Source organism: Colletes gigas, unplaced genomic scaffold (assembly GCF_013123115.1).
Source record: "Colletes gigas isolate AHSC1104 unplaced genomic scaffold, ASM1312311v1 Colletes_gigas_Sc00044, whole genome shotgun sequence".
In the NCBI taxonomy this organism is placed as follows: Eukaryota; Metazoa; Arthropoda; class Insecta; order Hymenoptera; family Colletidae; genus Colletes; species Colletes gigas.
Window position 1 is genome coordinate 741,642 of NW_025106673.1, and position 23,062 is coordinate 764,703.

The window sequence follows — 23,062 nt, forward strand, 5'->3', positions numbered from 1 at the left end:
TTCTGTATCAAGAAGAATGCTAGAAGTATTTTAAAAATTGTTTCAATTTACATTATAAATCATTTAAAAAATATCTGAGTAATTACTAGCTTTAGATCTATATCTTAACATTTTTTTTATTCAGCGTAAAAAGATTTAATCAGTTTGTTTTATTTGTATTGCTACGTGCACGATGCAGTGTAGTAGTCATTATATGTACATGCATTGGAAACATAAAAATATACGGTACCATGAATAGACAATGAAGACTTTTACTTTTTACTTCTTCCGGGAAAGCAACTTAGTTGACGTTACAAAACGTTTCCCGGAACAAAATTAATGTTGCAACGTACTGCAATTATAAACAAATTCATTGTAAAAAGAAGTCTTTCGAAATGCTGGGATAAATGTTACCCACTGCATTAAAAAAAAAACTCAAGGTGATCTTTGTATCTGCATAGAAAAGCAAAATAACAAAAAAGCTATTTAGTACACTGTACGTTTGATTGAAATATTTTTTTCATATAACAAACAGTTCATGAGAAATTTAAAATGGTCGAGTTAGGTGCCTCGCCCTGCGCAGGAGAGTCTCTGTGGTGCAACCTTCCTTTGTCTTAGAATTGCCAATGAAACCTATTTACCTTAGTCTTTCACTCTTATACTTATTTTCTCACGCTTATCTTGTAGATGTTGTTTCGTTACAAATCACTATTTCTCGTAAATCTCGAAACAATGGGGCAGAGCGAACGTAAAGCGAAGAATCGTAACGAATGGAACGATAAAGTAGCTATGCGATATAGTGAGACTTACCCCTTGATGCCTTTAATGAACGCTAATTACCATAGAGTTTTTGCTCGCGAGGTTCGCCTAATTAGAACGAACCGGTTCAAGGCCAACGGATTAGTAAGAACAGTTTGAACAAGATAGGATAACCTGTCATTGGGTGAAAAACCAAATACTTTCCCCGTTTCTCGAGCTTTCTATGGGGCATTGAACTGCAGGGTGTTTAAACTGTTTACCATAACATCCTACAAATCAACTTTATACCGAATAATTCTATTTTCCATATTCGTGATACTCCATTTATTCGATATTATAAATACTCAAAATAAATTTACTTTTAACGAGGTAAGTAAAACTTGGATTTAAAAAATTAGATTTAATTCTAATTATTTAATATTTTTCATAGTATGGTAATAATACCATTGTAATGTATAAACATTGAAAAACTATATATAGTAATATTGGCAGATTTAAAAGTTGTAATAGCATTCTACAATTTTGATTCTGGAATCCCATCTCTAGGAATTAAGGAAATAAATTAATAGTCAAATATTAAGAAATTAATTCTATTATTACGGCCAATCTTTATTTTATGGAACAGATTTATTACGTTGTTCTAGTTGATTTTTTGTCTTTGTGGATATTGGCTAATGCAAGCCCAAATTTGATTGTTATAGTATTTTCAGTTTCTTAAAGGTAGAAAATCTCCTTTCTGCACTACTTGTTGTTATAGATATAGGTGTAAATATTTGGATCAAGTCAAATATAATTAGAAAAAATATTACATCGCAGTACTTAATCGAATTAATAACTGTTTCTAATTAGGCTTGAGAAACCTAGCTGTGGATATGCATGTGATAAGCGTTTAAGACTGTTTCTCATATCTAGAATCTAACATTTTTATTCGATAGTATAGATCCTAAATAGTAAAATTCATATTAATTGTTTATTTATACAAGTACATACTAAATATATTTATAGAATCTAATATAAAATGAATAATACAATCAATTGGAACATATTTGTCAATTAATCGGCCATTTGCTTGTTCGACCAGGTTCATCAGAAGTCTAGCCTATTACCATAATATTATCGACACATAATAGCATTTTATGTCAATTTATTGCTGAATCTCGTCCTTTGTAAGATATAAGCCCATTATATTTGCTCTATTACTTTGTCTCTATCCACTGCACTTTTTTATGATTTTGATATGCACAAGTGTACAATAAAGACATATTATTATATATATTAAAAATGAACAATTTTCATAAAGCGAACATGAGCCTTGTAAGTCAGATTGAAAAACTCCAATGGAACTTAACTACGGTCATTTTCGTGCATTTAATAACGATTCTTTCAACTTTCCCATCACTTTTTGGATAAATGATTGTTAGTTAATGATTCTTTGCAACATTTACAATCATGTGAAAGAATTCTCTGTTCCAGACGGTTTTAAAAATTCATTCATTTTTAACAATCTTCATTGTGAGTGCCTCTTTTTTAACTAGTTTTAACTACGGTCATTTTCGTGCATTTAACGATGCTGCTTCCAACTTTCCCATCAGTTTTCGGATAAATGAGTATTAATTTGAGATTCCTTGCACAGTTTAGAATCATGCTGTGGAAGAATTCGCCGTTCCAGACGACTTCAAAAATTCATTCGTTTTTAACAATCTTCATTGTGAGTGCCTCTTTTTTAACTAGTTTTAACTACGGTCATTTTCTTGCATTTAACGATGTTTCTTCCAATTTTCCCATCAGTTTTCGGATAAGTGACCGTTAGTTTGAGATTCTTTACACATTTAGAATTCTTCTTCTCTAGAAGAATTCTACGTTCCAGTCGACTTTAAAAATTTGCTCATTTTTAACGGTCTTCATTATAAGTTGCTCTTTATGGACCTGGTTCGCGAGTAGGCGTCCTCGACGCTGAAAAACACATGTAGTCCGCCAGCAACGGTTGCAGGTACACCTTCGTAACGGGATCTTGGTTTTCCAAGCAGGGATCGATAACGAGCACCGACGACGTTGCATAAAAATGAATTATGGGAACGAGTTCGCATTCCGTTTGTGGGAAACGCTCGCGTGGGCACGCCTCGCCCCGGCTCGCAAACGTAACGGCGAAACACAATTTCATGACGAAATCGGCCTACCGGCGGCGCAAACGGATCGCTCCGATCCGCGATTGTCCGATTCCCACACGAATGGGAACGTCCTGACATTTTCATTAAGAAGGGCGTGACGACATTGGTTTCCCTTCGTGACGATAACGGGCGCGCGGAGATCTCGATCGAACCGTCAGCCTCGATCGGGTGCGGTACTTGGAGTCGTGGATCGAGATCGCGAAGGTCAGGATCGTTCGGGAATGTGTCGAGCACGGCTCGCGGCGAACACGGGTGGAAATTTTTGTGGTCCCGAGGTGGCGAGCGCCGCGCAGACCATTGCTGCGTCGTTTGGTAGCTTTCAAACAAGTTTTCGAAGGCCTCGACTGTCTCTGCTCGCGAGGAACGAATAACACTCGTCGAACGGGTGAAAATGTCAGGAACCGCGTTAAATGTTAATGTACCGTCACGCGGCCGGTTTGAGACCTTCCACTGGACACTGCGATTGCGTGTGCCTTTGCTATCTGGTGGGCTCGAGTATCCTAGAACTGGCCAATTTTTCTTCTTTCGAGTTGCACAAAGTTGTATCGGACTCGAATCCTATCGAATCACGTGCCATTTCATTCGTTTTTTAAATAATTTTATTCTCGAAGATACTTTCCAAATACATAGACTCTCTCTTATTTGGTTCTGTTGTAACCGGTCAACCGGTTGTCGCAGAAACAGAAGTATTTCAAACACTATTCACTGCACCTGTTAACGAGGTAGTATAAGATGAAAAAAGTTTAAAGATTTACGTGCAAAATTATTCTTAGTAACTTGTGCGAAATAATAGGCAAGCATATATATAGAATAATAATTGTCACAGGCAAGAATTTAATAGGTTTTATATTAAATTGAATTTCACAAACATTGAGTTATTAAAGGGTGATTCTCGTGTAACAGGTGTTAAAATTAAACTTTTCCTTTTTAATTTTTTTTCTAAAAAATTATAAGTTCTATTATACTAGACTTTTAGGAACATGAAAAGAGACCCTTGAACTATACAAAAATATTTTTTTAGTCCATTTTTTATTATCTTTTATTAACACTAAAACTACTAAAGCAGTCAAAATGACCCATTTGTAATTTATAATAAAACTTTTCATTTACTCAATTTTGAAAATTTACCATAATTTTCTATGAGAATAAATAAACACTTCTTTCCATTGCATTGTACATTTTTTTCACGTGTCTATCGTTTTAATACCTTTGGTGCAAATAAACATACTATAATTGTCGATAGTCCTAATGTTAAATACTAGTTAAGTCTTTTAATCCTATCCGGAACAAATTTTTATACCAAAAAAAATTATTTCTTATGCGTATAGTTTTTTAAATTTTCCATATTTTTTGTTTAAAGTAAGTTCAGTACCGGTGGAAACCAACGAGCGTTAAGAAAATTTTTCGTTTGTTGCTTTTTGATGCTACGCTGTGCATCAACTATGATTACATCGTCGGATAGAATTAAAAGACTTAACTACTATTTAATAAAAAATGAACTAAAAAATATTTTCGTATAGTTTAAAGGTCTCTCTTCATGTTCCTAAAAGTCGAGTACAATAGAACTTGTAATTCTTTACAAAAAAAAAACTAAAGAGGAAATTTTAATTTTAGCGCCTGTTACATAAGATTCCCCCCTTAATTTTATTCGTTAAGACTCGAAAAACAAATACAGAAATTTTACAAAATAGGACAAACATTATACAAAGTAAAGGTCGAGGTTCAACAATAAGATAGCTGTGTTTAAATCTGAACTTGAATGTTAAAGCTGTATGGAGACACATACATTAATTCAGCCAAAGCACAAAATACTAATTTTTCATATCTAAAGATGTCTTATTTATTCAAATTATACTGTGAAACATAGAAATATTCGATAATTCAATAGTCCCTGTCATTTTATAACATTCTTAATCCATTCGCTGCCAATCACGAGGATACACGTGGTACCTTAAATAGACATTTGTGGAGAATTTTAATTCTCAAAAAACTATAGAATGCATTTAACATGCGAAAATACAAGAAATACTTAAAGTAAGATACGAATTATTATGTTTAGGGATTGAGACAACCCTCTACAAAGCTTCCTTTTCATTAATTCTATTGATAAAAATATGAATTTGCATAAAGATACACAGTCTAGTTATAATATAAAACGTTTTGAATTTGCCAACTTTTTATAGCCACAGACATAAATATAAAAGTGTTCCAACCAATGACAACCATGAGTATTCTCGTGTTTAATTTTAAGCATGTAGACAATTATTTATGACAAAATATAGTTATCAAAAAATAACAGAACTTGGATAAACAATAACACTCAAAACAGAAATGGTAGTAGGAATAAGTTCATATAATTTCTTATAATTTAGGCTTGCCTGCAAATGGGTTAATTAAAATATCATTATTTGCAATTTTACAAGTATAAGGGTTCTTCCGTCATAAATAGTATTACAACACCTATATAAGTTTAAAGTATTGATCACCAGTAGCCATTATGAAGTGATCGATACTTCCTATTTTTCCACACATTTAACACCATTTTTAAAATTGTCACCATTACTCAAACTCAAAAGTACGTATGTACGTAGTTGACTAATTCAGCATGTTAAAAAATAACAAAAAAGACTAAAAGTAATCAGACAGAATTACTGTCACTGCATGACAGAAAAATGGAAGATTCCCCGGTAGTCAAATACATCGATCCCGACATTTCGATCGAGGATTTTGGAGCCCGTCGGTTTCCGCCGCGCGTCGCAATAGAACAAAGGAGTCGGACTTGTTATGCGCCACAGGTTCATCTTTTCTCCCGTGGAATCTTTCTGGCAAAGCTGTTTCGCGCGTCACGCGTACCTTGGTTCGCGTCACGAATACGAAACGTACGATCCTTCGTGTTGACTGACGTCCTATCAAATTCTATTCGGGGAATAACTGCGTTGACTGAAGAGGGTTTCGCGGAATGTCGGTGTGAACGAACCTTGAACGCGCCGATGCAAAACTCTCAGATTGGAAGGTCGACCGCTGTTCTTCGGCATTCCTCTCCGGATATGGAAAGTCCAAAAATACAAAAGGATACGTCGAGGAGTTTTTCTCGCGTAGAAACTCGATCGAGATTTTAAACGAGTAGTTCGACGTTGGAAATTGACCTCTTTCCACCGTCGGCGTTCACTGAATTTGCAAGTCGAATATGTTTCGGTATGGAAGAGAAGAAGAGTTCGATTCACTTACCGTACAGAGCGAGTAGAAGCCACCTTTTCTCACGCATGTTGGCGCTGCTGTAACAAACAGACACGAACGTCATTTTTATAATGGTTTTTCTCGGATAATTTTTATAGTTAAGGTAGATAGTATTGGCCAGAGCCCGAAGGAAATTCGCGTAAAGATATCGTCGAAGCACGATACCAAACTGCGTCGAGCATAATCGAAACACGTAGTTCAGGCGTCGAGCGTAGACCATACAGCCGCTCGAGCATATGGGAACGGATAGGAACTTTCTCTGTGCTGTCACCACTGCTAACCATATAATGCAAGGATAATGTGGGTGTTATATAAATGCATGATCACGTAATACCGGGTGTGACTTTGTGTCGTCACTGCTGCGCGCGTCGTTTCTATCAATTGCTAAAACCGACTGCATGATTGTGCAGAGGTACCCGGTACATACATACGTGTCTTCTACAAACATCTTTGGAAAAAAAATTCTTTCCAGGTTGTAGATAGTCGAACTACTACTGGGTGTTTTGAACATGAGATTTCCACGCGTTGTATACAACTGAATTTGCAAGAGAAGTATTTATTATATATCCATTTGGGTCGGAATTGCATATTTAGAATTTTAGTTAAACTTGTTACACTATTTAATAGTTGCACCAAAGATTTCTTAGAAACAGGATGATATTTACTTTGTACACATTAGTAGTGTACAATATCCACCTTGAAAATAAAGTTCGTGATAAAGTTCGATCGGCTTTAGTTTTCGAGATATTTGCAAAAATCTTAGCCCAAATGCAATTCAAACTTAATCAGTTAAAACAGTCACCAATTAGGTCTGAGTTAGGTCTTTATCCAGCAATAGTTCGTTGCAAATATCTTAAAAAACTTACTGAAAATATCGTCCTTTCTAACATATTTAAAAACGAAGAAAATCTGTGATGATCTGTGATCATTGGCAATTTCACTTAATTTGATTTGCTTCGTTCTTAATTTTGATCAAATAACATTTTACGAAAATAAGACACCAAAAATATACAGATACATTTTTCAATCGTGAGTATGAATAAAAACAAAACGAAAAGAAAATGAAAATCTAAATACCATTAAAACTTGTGACTTTATCGAGGTCAAATATTAAATAGCTTGTATTTAATATTCAAAGTCGGTCTGCGTGCGTTTTCCGTCTTAAGAAGCCAATAAAAGGCATGATGTTTTAATAAACCTTTGTACATACATACATGTATACATTTCTTTTAGTAAATTCCATGAATTCTAGTTTAGGTTTGTAAAAATTGTAACAAATTCTGACTTTGTGATTGATCGACCCAATGTTACATGAACATGTTGAACCATTCAATCTATAATAATGAATCTATATTATTTAATTTCCAACTTTATTCGAAAGATAGTTTCGAAAGAATGTTATTTTATTTTATTTAATCTCTCAGCATAAAAGGTTGTGCACCACTGATGTACAAGGATTAATCGACGGACGGAATTCATGCAGTAACACCATGTATTAACCGAACATATTTTAACGACCTTCAAGGTGTAATCATGGTACTCGACGACGTTCTTTGGCGAAAAGGAATCTGGTGAAAGCGACCTTGGGTAGAATTGATTTTGGTTACGTGTTAGAAATTTGTTGGTATCTCTTTCTGGTTCCATTCCATTTGATTAACTCTGTAAACCCAACTTTAGACTGTATGATTTAAAAAATAATCTTTGATTGCGTATTTTGGTCGTTACAATCGATAATATTAATTATAAAGCTATACAAAAATTGGGTGTTCCGAAAAGTCCTGGGATATTGTAACTCAATAGTATTTTATCTGAGAAAACATTCACAAAGAAATGTAAGAGAAATTAATACGGAAAGCAAATTAGAAATTGATAAAAAATAAGTTTTTCTGACATTTATGTAAGGACCAAAACATTCGAAATTCAGCGGAACTTTGCATTGTTTGCACGTAAAGAACATTTATCAGCTGACTTTCTATTATTTTTTCGACGTGATTGCATTCCAGTCAATGTAGGTAGATGGTCATCAAAAACTTTCATTCTTATTGAAGATGTTGGAGGACGTTCGTAACTTCGTTTACTTTTCTGGTCTGCACCTTTCCTTCCTGCTTCTATCGGGTCTTTCATGTACTTGTCGATTAACAGAGTCCAGCAAAATTATATTTGTGTAAAATAAGCAATCGATACAAGCAATTTATTCGTAACGTTTAATTTATAATTAAAATTTTTATTGAATCAGTTAAGAATTTTGCTTATCGATTGTACTCGACTGTACAATTTTTTTACAGTAAATCTACAGAAAACAAAAATAATTTCCTGCTATTTTTGAGTCAAAAAATTCCAACGGTATTGTAAAATTAACATTTCATAGGCCGTGCTTTCCCGTTAGAGACGAAAAGATTAAGGACGTCAAGATTAATTACACGGGGACATTGGAAGTTCAATGATCCGTTTGATTTGTGCTCTTTCTAGAAATTTCACGAAACTCGAACATATCGATGGCGCGTAATTTTCTATGAACCGTCTCGATTTCCGTTAAAAAATGTAGATCACTCGGACCGATCGCTCTCGGGCCACGGCATATTTTCGCGTTAATTAAGCGCCGTATCGCGCTCCAGTTCGCAGACGGCTCGCGATCGTTCGTTGTAAAAGCGACGGGGAAAAGGCGGAGGATGCCGGTCTGCGGAGAATTGTGCCGTTCGTGTTACACAAGTTTCGTTATTGCTTTCCTTGCTCGTGTCACAACGAATAGGCGAGTTCTCAAGCGCGTTGGGAAATTCTGGGCGCTTGGATCCATCCGAAAACAACAGAACACCGGCTCACAGTGGAACAGTGACCCGAAAAGTTGGTTAAAAGTGTCTTCTTGAACTTTATCCGGTATTAAAAATCATTTAGAAGGAGCCTGGGAGCTTCGATTTTAAGCAATTTTTAAAATAATAGTAAAGTATTCAATTATTTTTCAAAATAACATATTTTCATGCAATTATCAGTATCAAATACAATAATATAATTAAATTATTGAATGTTTCCCGCAGTTTATCGTTTTTAATTTTAACCTGAAATAGAACAATCAAAAATAGATACGAGTGTAGTTATCGTCAGAACTAGAACAACGCGAAAGAAATATATTTTGTTTGAAATATATAATTATATAAAGTCTACATTTTTTTTTATCATGAAATTCATTATTTTTTTTAGCGATAAGAGGTGCAAGTGAAAAAAAGAAAGTTAAGATTGTGTTATACGTGTCATGACAGTTCTGCCAGGGAATTTCCAACGACCAATTTACTAACAGAATATAAATTGATTTACAAAGTCTAAAAATTTCTTTTCTGTTGAAAGCAAATAAACAATTGTACTCAAGAATTTTATGTTCTACATAATTTACTGGTAAAATGTTCTTACGCAACTGTTTATAATAGATCTAATTACAACTTTCGTTATACGGGTACATGGATACATCATTTATCAAACAAGAATATAAATATAAAAAAACAACTATTATTTTCTTTGTTTTTGCTCTTATGTGTAGTGAAATAAGCGAAGCAGATTTGTAAATTCTAAATACATTTAAAACTTAACTAGACCTTCAAAACTTTTAGTAATAAAATTTTGATTTCATTCAAGAAATTAATGTATAAATATATCAGAATTCTCCATACTCAAATGTTTTCCTATAAATGTTTATTTTGAAACCAATAATCAACTAAAAAATGAGGATCCAATTTAAATAAAAAATGACCAAATTTTTTGCAAAATATGCAAAAGGGTGTCCCAGTTATTGACACTGGGAGGGTTATTACTGCCTTCCAATAATCCGCGGAGGCGTCGTAAAATGCCATCGTCGTTGGAATAGCTTGTCGAATCGCGTCGTTTTTTGCTGGAATAAATTGTCGCATAGCGGTACGTTGTCTTCGCAACGAGAGGCAAAGATGTTTTCTCCGATGGAGGATTCCCCTTTTATATCGAGTCGCATATGGAACGCGACACTCGTAACGTTACCTTACGGTACACTACGTTACGTTACGACACGCGTAACGGTCATCCTGAGCGCTCTAAAGGTCACCGGAAGCGACGCTAGCGCGACCAGTCGTTCCATCTATTCGATTTCTTAAACGCATCATATTCTGTATCTCTATTGTTTCTCTTACATCTCCAGAATCAACGTTGTCAATTGTATTGGGTTACTTGCCCATTTTGCATTGGATCGACTTATTTGTAATTGTCATATCTTCGTATCTTACGTATAGCCGAATAAGCATGGTAAAAGTATCTCCAAATTAAATTCAATTTTGGACATTTCAGTAGATAAGCCCCACAAAGAAAAATTTTTCTGTCGACTATTAACTCGCTACCCTTACTACTAGGGTAGTTATAAGGCAAAACATAATTTACAGTTTAAGCTCCATTTCTTTTATTGTATCGAATAAAAAATTATGAAAAAAATTATAGACTATCTAACTGAAAGCGTATATGTTCCTGAATTTTTCAGTATTTTTAGTTGCAAAATGGAATTTTAGACAACTAAAAAAAAATAAAGATGCTGATTTTATATTGACGTTATCATGTGACCACGTTTATATTTTTGCCGTTTTTGAGTCTTACTATTATTATTTTAATTACGATAATGTGTAACTTTTAACATAATTAAACAAATTAAAATCCTTATTTGTTTAGATTATTGTCTTAAATATACGGTTGACCATGCTTATATCATTACTGTTTTAGGAAATTCTTATGATTAGTAATGTACAATTTGTTCAGATTTTTTGAAAAGGTTTATCATAGTCAAAAAGATTAAAAAACGATATTTCCTATCATTCATATGATAGAAATATTTTGTTCATTAAATGAGTGTTATATACAATTTCAAATATTTTCATATGTAGAAATGAGTCAATTCAATTAATATATTACCTTTGATGCGTAAAAAATGATGATTGGCATCAGTAATAGGCAATCCCAAATTCCCTTTACCTTTCCAAAAAATCTGAAGAAATTATGTATTACGAATCATAACAATCTGCTAAAACTATAATAATATAAATATAGTTAATCGAATGTTTAAGACAATAATCTAAACAAATAACATATTTTAATTTTTTTAATTATGTTCCACTATTTTAAAAAATCTAAACAAATTACATTTCAATACAAAATTGACATTGTTAAACTATTTAATTGTTTAAAATTTCGTTTTGTAACCAAAAATTCTGTAAAAATTCAGAAACGTGTATGCCTTTAGATAGAATGTCTATATTTTTTATTCGATATAACAAAAGAAACGGAGCTTAAACAGTAACTTATGTTTTGCCTTGTAACTACCCTAATAGTAGGAATAATGAATTAATATTCGGCTCATAAGTGGAATTTAGTTTGGGGACACTTTTACCATGCTTATTCGGTTATACCTTTTATTTTTCTTTAAAAGAAATAAATCACGAATGTACCTCCCATTTTGATATCTTACTATGGCTTTATATTTTGTAGATCGATGGACATTATTTTATTATCTAAAAATCATCGAATTTTGGTAAAGTTAGTCCATATACATTTTTTTATTTTGTGTTTATGTGGTGAATAAGGAAATATTTTTCTTTAGTTGTTTGTAGTCACATCTATCATTCGAATGGATTTGCAGCGGTTGTCATACGTAGGCACGCTTTTATGTACACGTAAACACGTTTGTGGATACTACAAATTTTAATGAGCTGCAAAAATGAACAGGTGCTTTACGTCAAGTGTTACAATTCTACTTAATTTACGCAATGTCCTAGCCAAAAGAAATTTTTAAATACACAAAGACAAATAAAATGAAAATATTGAATGAACCAGTTAGCTATTACATTAGTGCATAATAATTTAAAAAAATAAAAACTGTTTAGAATCGAATGCATAATGATGTGGCTTATGAATGTTATAGCATTCACGTCATTTTGCATCACAATGAAAATTTACATTTACATTTAAAAATGTAAAAGTTTTCGCAAGAAAAGCAACGTCAAGCTTTTTATTCTTGAAAGTCCTTTTAGTCCTGTGAAATCTGTTATTATTATTATTATTAAATGCATAGTTTTGTTGAATTTAATTGTAGTAATTTTCATCAGTGCTTCTAGAACTGTTTCGCGGGGAAATACCTAAAATAGAGTACATATTAATCCCTATAGGTTATTATAGTGACTCAGTAGGAACTATTGATTGCAAGTTACAGTTTTTGAAAATGTTTAGTTTGTTTAAACAAAAAGTTAAATTGTAATAATTTAGAATGTTTCAAATTATTTGAACAAAAGTAATATTGATGCTATTGGAACTGCATTCTATTGGATGAAAATTTGCATCAATGAAGGATTAGGTGATTCATAATAATTTTGTTATTGGACATTTTATATGTTGGAGTATCGTTATCGATATCCTTGTATAGACGGTTATAATTCTTGAGATAACAACTTGATCCTGTCTTAAGAGATTATTTTAAATAATTTTTTTGATAACATTATTCTTTAAATTGTAGATGTGGAGGTATTGTGGATTTCAGCTCTTTATTCCAATCATTTTGTATTTTGAATTACATAAGAGAAATAAGAATTATTTGGTATTCAAAGTTGACCGTAAAATGTTGTTATTAAATTTTATTTTATTTAATCCAGTAACGAAAGAGGTACGTGAAAGATTCACAATACGATTCATTTGAAAATCATTCTATATGATCAATTTATTCATTTGTGTAGATATGTTTGTAAAATAGATTTAGATAAACTTGAAACTATTCCGATTTAATCGTATCTAGATCTGGAAAACCGGAATATTTTCTTCAACTTTCAGTTCGTTTCATCCGGACGAGATAGCTGCGATTTTTCAGATAAACACTCCACCGAAGATGTAGTTGCGAAACCTGATAGCCTTCAAATGCAGAACAGGCAGTCGCGGTGAGCTTTCATTTCCTCGTGCTTGTTGTTCGTACGCCTAAAGCCGCGTCCCCACTGGGTCGGCTTTTGCCGTTCGGCACGGCCGATCGGCAAAAGCCGAGAATTGCGTCTACACTGCGTCCGCATCTGTCATCGAGCACGGCCGATCGGCACCCTAAGTACTTCTCGGCAAAGCCAAACACTGCATCGTCTTGGATAGCATGGCTTGAAAAGCCGACCGGCATGCCGACGAGTCGATCGGCACGATGTCGGTAACCATCAAAAGAGATCGTGCCAAGACACGAGAGCACGAAAGTTTCATGTCAATTTCGTTCCAAAACCATCATCGAGATACAAAGATACAGGAACTTTAAACGTTAATAACTTTTTAACAAAGCCTCCATCAACAAATTGGTATTCTTTCGCGATCGAACGGAAAATTTCACAGCGCGACGATTGCTACCTCCAGTTCTGAAAGGCCCAGGCAGGGCCATAAAGCCCCGTCTTGTAACCAAATATGGTCATAGGCGAAAGATTTTTTCCTCGTGCCCATATTTTTGCATAGTCGATGTTTCCGGAGCCCGTTTCTTCCTCCGATACGCGATTTTGGGGGTGTCAACCGAATTTGGTATTAACTTTTAGCTCGACCGATTGGTCATCGACTAAGGGAAGGAGGACCCATTTTCACACCCCGTTTGGGAGGAAAACTCTTTCCTCATACCTGAACGTGGTGGAGGAAGACTTCCAGGTCACCCCCAGAACGAGGGTGCCCGAGGTTTTCTCCCCAAGTCGAAGGCTACGTTAATTTATCGAAGAAAAAACGGGACTCCGGATTAGGACGCGACGAGTGGCCGCGCGTGTTTGACAGCTGTTTTATGGCTATACACAACGATTTGCAATTTTTTTTCTCCGTTGAAAAATTTAGACACCTAATTGGATTTTCAGTAAGGAATTTTTTTCTCGAAAGTGCGTACGATTTTGGAGGTATGTGTAATGATAAAAATGATTGTAATTGATCCCCGCAACCGAAAATAATTTTTTTAGAACGATTTGAAAAATTTTTTTTCGCCGAAAAATTTCAGCACCTACTCGATTTTTTTTCTCGAAAGTAGATAGGATTTCGGAGGTATGTGTACTCACCAAAAATGATTGTAGTTGACCCCCGCAACCGAAAATAATTTTTCCAGAACGATTTGAAATTTTTGAATTTAATTGTTAATAACTTTTTAACAAAGCTTCCATCAACAAATTAGTATTCTTGATTTTCGTCTTATTTTGGCCTCTACTATCGCTCATTAAAATTTTTGCTAGAGGTGGCCGAACACCCTGTATATTCTTCTGCTACGTAAACTCGGACGCATCCAAAATCTTCGTTTTTTAGGCATTTTTTTTGCATTTGCTATTACTATAACTGCAGCAGCACCAGTTATTACTTCGTCGTCACTGTACATTTTTTGTGTACTGAAATGGCTTTGCCGCGGTGCATAGCAGTGGCACGGCCGTGCCGCCTTTTGCCGAACGCTGTGCCGATCGGCAAATGCCGAGCCGTGCCGACCCAGTGGGGACGCAGCTATCGGCAAATGCCGAGCCGTGCCGATCCAGTGGGGACGCAGCTTAACGTCGTCGCATTATCGACAACCAACTCGGATAAGATAGCAGCAACAAAGACAAGTCGACGAGGGATTACAGTGTTCATCGAACGATTCGGATTACGTATCGATCCGCGTGCTTCCGTCTTTTTTCCGATTCTTTCCACTCACCAGCTTCGACGTTCGTTTTTCTTTCAAATCGCGAAAACAATTAGCCAGAATTGGACCGTGAGAATTAGCTGGCCGGCCGATCTCGTTCTGTCCACTCGAACAAACGAAGCTCGCGTTCACCGGAAACTCGAATCGGTTCGTTTCGACCGGCGGAGATGGTAGAAAAAGCTGATGGAAGTCAGCCGCGAGCTTATCAATGCGCCCGAAGTAGATTCCGATCGTCACGCTCGGACATTCCATAGAGGCGTTTTTCCCAGCGTGGCTATTTAGTTTCTCGCGAAAGCAGAATTTCCCGCAGCCAATCTCGCAGAGTCAGATTAACGTTAGGTAACCTTATTGGCGTTCGTTTCTAGCGTACGGTTATCGAGGTACGCGGTAGGTTCGTTTCAGCGAAGCCGCGATTTACAATCACTCTCCGAAGTCCATAACAGCTACAAATCCGGCGAGGTCAAGGCACCGGCCAATTAAGTTCGATCCTGAAAAAGAGAGCTACCGCGATAATTCAGTATCGCCTCCTGCGATGGATCGTGTACGATACGCAAGATGAAACGAGGGAAATTCTCACGCGTCTCTACTTACATGGATACGCGACGCTTCTTTTTATACGTCTCTCGAGGCATTGTTACGTCTTACTTGTTACGCCTTCGTTGGCAATTTTATGGTAAACCGTGTATATTTAGACAGGAGACGGAACGCTGAGAGTTCTTGATGTATTCTGTACAGGGTGTGTAGAAGTGTGTACTTTTCATTTTTCACAGGAGTGGTAGAGAAGCTCAAACTTCATAAAAAAAGTTACATTTTAATTATTTAGAGATGTACTCTAGTCTAGAGCTTCATTGTTCTACTGGTTTTCAGAAACTATTCTTATATATTTTATAACTTTGAAATGAGTTGTAATATCAATATTTATACCTTTCAGATATATTAAATCAATCGTTATGCTTTATTTGATTCATTTATCATTGAGAGGCAAATTATTGAAAAAAAACAATACTTTAAAAAGTTTTCGAGGAATGACACAAGAATATGGACTTAATTAAATGTGGTATTCTAGTGTGGGGGGATCTGTACAGGAAAGGATTGTAATGATAACTCAATCCACCCACTCTTTGATTGTGGGAGTACAAGTGTTTTTATTCGGATTTTGGTACAACGAAACGTGATTTAGAGAACCGCGTAGGTGAGGTGCGAAGCACGCGATGATGTTCAAGTACAGACTGTCTTTTGCCCTCCGTCCTACCGGAGTTTTATACCTGGTCTAGGAAAAGGACAGAGCGTATCTCCGGCTCTCACAAAAACGACGCCGAATTTGGCGGGAACAATGTTTCGGCCGCGTGGCCAGCGTCGATGAGTTTCCTGGCCGCTGGAAAAACCCAGGCTTGCACCGGTGGTCGCCATGTGCGCCCATCGACCCTGACTGGGCCCGTACAAGCCCTTACAAAGGACACTAAAAATTACTGTTTTCGGCGGAGGCGTAGTGGCGACAAAGTCGCTACATCACCCCCCCGCTAGTATTTAACCTACATTACGAGAATCCCGCTTGATACCTGTCTGGGAATCGCACTCGCCTACCGGACCGCGTGGTACCAGGTGCTGCGCTCGGCACTGGCACAGGTAGCAGCGAAGGTTGTATGATTATTACTGGACTTTGTGCTGCGCGCGGTGCTGTCTCGGTGATGGGAGGCGTCGAGACCCGCACGGGTATTACCTGCGGCTGGTCCGGTGGTGTCGCAATTTCTTCCTCTATCGTGTATGCTGGCTTAACTCTATTGATAGAAACTACACTATTCTTACTACCTATCTTAATTGTTACGACCTTATCTGATCTACCTACGACCTCGTATGGGCCATCGTACGGAGCCTGTAACATGGCTTTCGCCGAGTCTCGCCGCAGAAAAACGTGTTTACACTGAGCTAAGTCTTTAAATACGAAAATTTGCGAGTTGCCATGTCGCGATCCTGCAGTCGGTCCGATGTTTCGGAAATGGTGTCGCAACTCTTTAGCAAACACGGTGGTGCTGCGACTATTCGTTGACGGCGACAAAAATTCGCCTGGCAGGCGTAAAGGCTCGCCGTACACTAAATCTCCGGACGTTGTTTTTAAATCTTCCTTCCATGCTGCGCGTATGCCCAACAGGATGGTCGGAAGCACCTCTGTCCATCGATTGTTTTGGTGGCATCGGATCGCTGCCTTTAGTTGGCGGTGGAATCGTTCCACCATGCCATTGGCTGCTGGATGGTACGCCGTGGTGTGTAAGTGAGTCGAACCTATCAAGGAATTTACTTCCTTAAATAGGTACGACTCGAATTGTCGCCCTTGGTCTGTGGTCACGCGTACGGGGGCTCCGAAACGGCAAATCCAGCCTTCGTAAAAGGCCCTTGCGACGGTAGCGGCTTCTTGGTCGCGCAAGGGTATGGCCTCAGGCCATCGCGTAAAGCGGTCTACGCACGTTAGACAATACCGGTACCCTTCGGAAGCCGGTAAAACGACAATGTCCAGATGCACGTGCTCAAAACGTTCTGACGGGCGAGGAAACGATCCGAGCGGCGCGGATACATGCTTGCTTATCTTATTCCGCTGACACGGAATGCACGCGCGGGTCCATTCCCGACAATCGGCTTTTATTGACGGCCAGACGTAACGCTGTGTTACGCATTTGACCGTCGCGTTAATGCCTGGGTGCGCGAGCCCATGCAGTGCGTCGAACGCAGCCCGTCTAAAAGGGGCTGTGAGGAAGGGTCGTACGGAGTTTGTTGAAATGTCGCAATAAATTTTCGCGCTCGAACCGGGAACAGACATCTGTTTAAATGTCAGGCCTGATTCACCCTGCATCAAAGCTCGTAATTCGGGATCGAGCGACTGTGCAGTTACCAGAGCTTCAAAATCTAATTTTTTTTCTATAGTCTCTATTCGCGACAGAGCATCCGCGACAACGTTGTCGCGGCCGGAAATGTGTTGTATATCTGTTGTAAATTCGCTGATGAAAGTTAGGTGTCTGATTTGTTTTGGTGTATGCTTGTCGGACTTACTAGAGAATGCAAAAATTAAGGGTTTATGGTCTGTGAAAATTACAAAATGTCTGCCTTCGAGAAGGTGGCGGAAATGCTTTATCGACCGATATATAGCTAATAATTCTCTGTCGAATGCGGAATAGTTTTGCTCTAACGGTGAAAGTTTTGCCGAAAAGAAAGAAAGTGGCTCCCAGTCACTACCGATGCGTTGATGCAGGGCGGCTCCGACCATAAAATTCGAGGCGTCGCAGGTAAGAGCGACGGGTGCGTTCTGTTTGGGGTGCGTTAACAAAGTTGCCTGCGACAGGTCTTCCTTACATTGGCGAAACGCGTCGCGGGCCTCAGGTGTCCATGCAATCGGTTGCTTTCCTTTAATGTTATTGACCAGGAGGTCATTCAATGGTGCCTGGGCCTGGGCCGCCCTGGGTATGAAACGTCGGTAGAAGTTTATCATACCCAGGAAACGGCGTAACTGTTTTGCAGTTACCGGTTCGGGAAAGTCTTTAATTGTTTTAATTTTTTCCGTACACGGGCTGGAGCCTTCCTTTGATACAATATACCCGAGGAATTTAACTTCGCGTTCCCCGAAAACGCATTTCCTAGAATTTACAACTATACTATATTGCTTAAGGCGATTAAATAAAATTTCTAGATGGCGTAAATGCTCCGATTCTGAACTGCTTGCGACTAAAATGTCATCGATGTATGCGTAACAAAAGTCTAGCCCCCGCAATACCTCGTCGATGAAACTCTGGAAGGTCTGAACCGCGTTACGGAGACCGAAGGTCATGAATGGGAATTCGAATAACCCGAAGGGAGTCGTAATTGCCGTTTTCGGGATGTCTTCTATTGCTACCGGAATTTGGTTATATGCCCTGACTAAATCTATTGTAGAAAAAATTGTTTTTCCGCGCAACGACTGGGCAAAATCTTCGACGTGCCTAACCGGGTACCGGTCCGGAATCGTACGCGCGTTAAGAGCACGGTAATCACCGCACGGTCTCCACGAATTGCTCTCCTTTTTCGGAACAAGGTGTAGGGGTGAGGACCAACTACCGTTGGCCGGTCGCGCAATACCAAGACGTACCATATCCTCGAACTCCTTTTTCGCAATGATCAACCGATCCGGTGCAAGCCGCCGTGGTTTGCAAGCTACGGATGGTCCTGGGGTGGTTCTAACGTAATGGTAGGTACCGTGGTTGGTCTCGGTAGGCGTCCCGCTCGGCTTGGTGATCTCCGGGAAGCGTTGCAGCAGCTTGTGGAAAATGGATTCCCCTTGTACCTGCTTGATGCTGGGTGTGTTCTCCCGAACCGGTGCGCCTCCCGCTGTCAGCGTCGTGGTCTGGTCGATCAGCTGTTGATTCCGTACATCGACCAGAAGTCCGAAATGGGCGAGGAAATCCGCTCCGATGATCGGCCTGGAGACCTCGGCAATGATGAACCTCCACGTGAAGTCCCGACGGAGACCCAAATTTAGAGTCATTGTCTTGGTGCCGTATGTCGCGATCGGGGTGCCGTTCGCCGCGGAAAGTTCGTAGTCGGAGCTTGCACATGGTCCGCGGATTGATCTTCTCGGGAATACACAGAGGTCGGCTCCAGTGTCGACCAGAAATTGCGTACCCAAGCTCCGATCAAGGACGAAAAGACGGCGAAACGTCGGGCTGGAGTCGCTAGCCGCCATCAGCGATTGCCCTAATTGTTTCCCGCCGGCATGGTGTACGTACAGGGCGAGGCACAACGATGCGCCCTGGCTCCATACCTGGCGTGGTACCAGCACACCCCGCTGGCCGTTGGCGATCGGTCCCGTGAGTTAAACCGGCGCCTCGAAGCGCTGCGTCTCCGGTCGAAGCGGCGGAAGGGTCGATGGTCCCTCCGCGAGGCGCGTAATTCCGCGATTTGGCCCTGCATTACCTCGGTCTGGCTTTGCAACGTGATGAGTAGTTGCATCATTCGCTCCGTTACGGCGTCCACCGTGGCTGGTTGTGCTGGCGTGCTTGCAAACGTGGTTTCGGCTACGACGGGACGTCCAGACATGGTGTCTGTAACCGCGTCGGCCAATTCCGCGACCTTGTCCAGCGCCGTGTCTCTCTGCGTCGCCAGAATTGCCTGCACGTTTTCCGGTAAACGGCCCAGCCAAAGAGTCCGCAGCAGCGATTCGGACACAGACGTACCCGCGAGGCCACGCAGGTGTCGTAGGAATTGTGACGGCTTGCGGTCACCGATTTCCTCGTGCTCCAGGAGCCGTCTCGCCTTCTGCTCCTGGGATACGCTTAGCCGGCGGATCAGCTCCCTCTTCAACGTATCGTATAGGCCGGTAGGCGGTGGATTCAGGAGTATATCGCGAACTTCGGCGATATATCGCGGACCTAGCGCACCCGTCACGTAGCTGGTCTTAATGCCGTCCGACGTCACGCCTCCTGCCGCGAAATTGCGTTCCAAAACGCAGAACCACAATTCTGGATCGTCCGCGGTAAAATCCGGCACACGGAAACTGATTCGTTCGAGCGCGGCTGTGGACGTAGCCACCATCAACGGACTCGCACTTTCGTTGCTCGTCGGCATTTTCACGCGCTAATGTAATTGTTTCTAAAAGTCACTAATATTAAACTTACACTAGCACCGGCACGCTCGAGTGTCACTGGAAAAAGTCACTAGTATTGTCACGTTAAAAATTTTCACTTCGCACCAAAAATGTTCACTCCCGCGTCGACGATCACGTCGGGGTCACCAGTTTGTGGGGGGGTTTGTACAGGAAAGGATTGTAATGATAACTCAATCCACCCACTCTTTGATTGCGGGAGTACAAGTGTTTTTATTCGGATTTTGGTACAACGAAACGTGATTTAGAGAACCGCGTAGGTGAGGTGCGAAGCACGCGATGATGTTCAAGTACAGACTGTCTTTTGCCCTCCGTCCTACCGGGGTTTTATACCCGGTCTAGGAAAAGGACAGAGCGTATCTCCGGCTCTCACAAAAACGACGCCGAATTTGGCGGGAACAATGTTTCGGCCGCGTGGCCAGCGTCGATGAGTTTCCTGGCCGCTGGAAAAACCCAGGCTTGCACCGGTGGTCGCCATGTGCGCCCATCGACCCTGACCGGGCCCGTACAAGCCCTTACAAAGGACACTAAAAATTACTGTTTTCGGCGGAGGCGTAGTGGCGACGAAGTCGCTACACTAGTCTTCAGTTTCATTTTCTGGTCCTTTTAGGAATTTTTTTACAATAGAAGTATAAGTTTCTTAATTTCGACATTTTATGTACATATTTATTTATGTTTTACGAAAGTTCACAATTTTTTTCAAGTGAAAATAATTAAAACTGACTGAATTATATGCCATTAAACAGGGTTCCTCTAAAAGAAAGTGTCTTATTCATTCTGCTTATCTGAAATTAAAAATTCAAAAGGATTTTTTATTAGTATGATTGTGATTATGCTGTGAACCAAAATTATAAAAAAAAAGAATTATCCTTATTGTTTTTTTAGCTCGCTAAACTCGAAAGGAGTCAAGAAAATTGATAATCAAAATTTAAAGTGTCGCCATTTTGTAAATATAACTATTTTTTTTTTCAGTTTGGTTCACACCATAATCACAATTATACTAATCAAGAACCCTTTTAATTTTTTCATTTAAAAGTAGGCAGAATGATCGGAATCGTATCAGCCATTAGGACAATTTTTTTTCAGTGATATATAATTCAGTCAATTTTCATTATTTTCACTTGAAAAAAAATTGTAAACGTTCGTAAAACTTAAATAAATATAAATGTGAAATTGTAAATTTAAGAAACATTTTGTAAAAAGATTCTCAATAAAGATAAAAAAAATAAAACTCTAGACTGAGATACCCCCTTAAGTTAGATCGTGTTTATGCTAATCCAATAGCTTGAGGTTTTTTTAACTTTAAATATTTATCGTTGTGCAGCAATAGAGCAAGAAAGTCTCATTACATTTTGTTGTACCTTTTACAGTTCAGTTGTTACAAATGTTTAAATATGCAAGATGTTTATAAAAAGCTTAACCCCAAAGTTTCGATGATAGCAAATTGTTTACGATGATCCATTAACCGAGAAGGTAACAATCCTTTGCAAATGCATTACAATCATTTGTTAAATATAAAATATCACCAGTAAATGAAATAACTAAACATTTGGTTTAGTATTTTTTCTACAGACAACTCTTCTTTTGTTACATTTGACTATCGTGAACGACTTTTTCTCTATGAACTATAAATAATTTGCCGGTAATATTTAGTCAAACGAAAGATAATTCTAATGTTCGTTGTTTTTAATTGAACTAAGATAGTACAATAAGTATACATAGATTTATTTCTTTATATCTTAATTGTTTGTGCATAAAATCAATTTATTCTTTTCCCATATGATAAGTCATTTATTAGTGTTATAAAATATATAAATATTTTTTAACAATTTTATACAAATTATATTCTAATTGATAATAACTAAAAAGGTAAGTCATTATTGTGTTATACAAATATTTGGACGCATTTAAAAGAACAATGATTCAGACGTCCTAGATAACAATATAAACCAACTTAATATTTTGTAGCATGACTTTCCGGCTTTTAAGACATGTCTTAAACATTTCAATATACTGGAAACTGTTTTTCTCAAAAAAGCAAGACTTGTACTTAAAACTCATTGCAATTTGTAGGTGTTATTTTTATTCTACGAGATATTGCAAGAATACAAGTTGAAACTGAAAAATTATGAAGAATCATATATTCGCAATGTTTGTAAACATAACGCGTTTTACAGATTCACAAATACTTACAATAAATAATCTACAAAAGTATACAAGGGTCCCAATATTTTTATAACGCAGTAATGACATTTTCAGTTATTATTAATCAAAATATAATGTTAATAAAATCGTAAGAAAATATTTATATATTTTATAAATCTAATAAATGACTTACCACATGGAAGAAGAATAAATTGATTTTATGCATACACAATTCAGATGTAAAGAAATAAATCTATGCGCACTAATGCCCGAATATTTGCGTCACTGACTGTATTTAATTTTACGTAATCTTGTAATTTTGTTGCTCGAGAAAACCGGCTACAACAAGAGCGCTAGAAGGTAAGTACGTATTAGATGTCCGAAGACGTGAACTTTACTCGAAGATGTATTGCGTCTCAACGAAGGAAGAATCCGTGTTTCGCGTTCATCGGTCTATGGATTACCGCGTCTTCTGTAGAAAGTGTCTCATCAAGCCGAGCA

The 23,062-nt window shown here is 38.2% G+C and overlaps 1 protein-coding gene across 3 annotated transcripts in view; it reads right to left on the reverse strand.

Moving 5' to 3' along the window:
* Positions 1–23,062, reverse strand: part of LOC122403139 (zinc finger CCCH domain-containing protein 13-like) — a 67,152-nt gene that overhangs the window by 20,194 nt on the left and 23,896 nt on the right. For 2 of the 3 annotated variants that reach the window (XM_043406491.1, XM_043406490.1), the window contains exon 1: positions 6,135–6,430. In XM_043406491.1, coding sequence (XP_043262426.1) covers positions 6,135–6,363 — 229 coding nt within the window. In that variant the 5' untranslated portion in view covers positions 6,364–6,430. Of the gene's footprint in view, positions 1–6,134; positions 6,431–23,062 lie in introns of those variants that run through there. The other variant, XM_043406492.1, reaches the window with a different exon arrangement.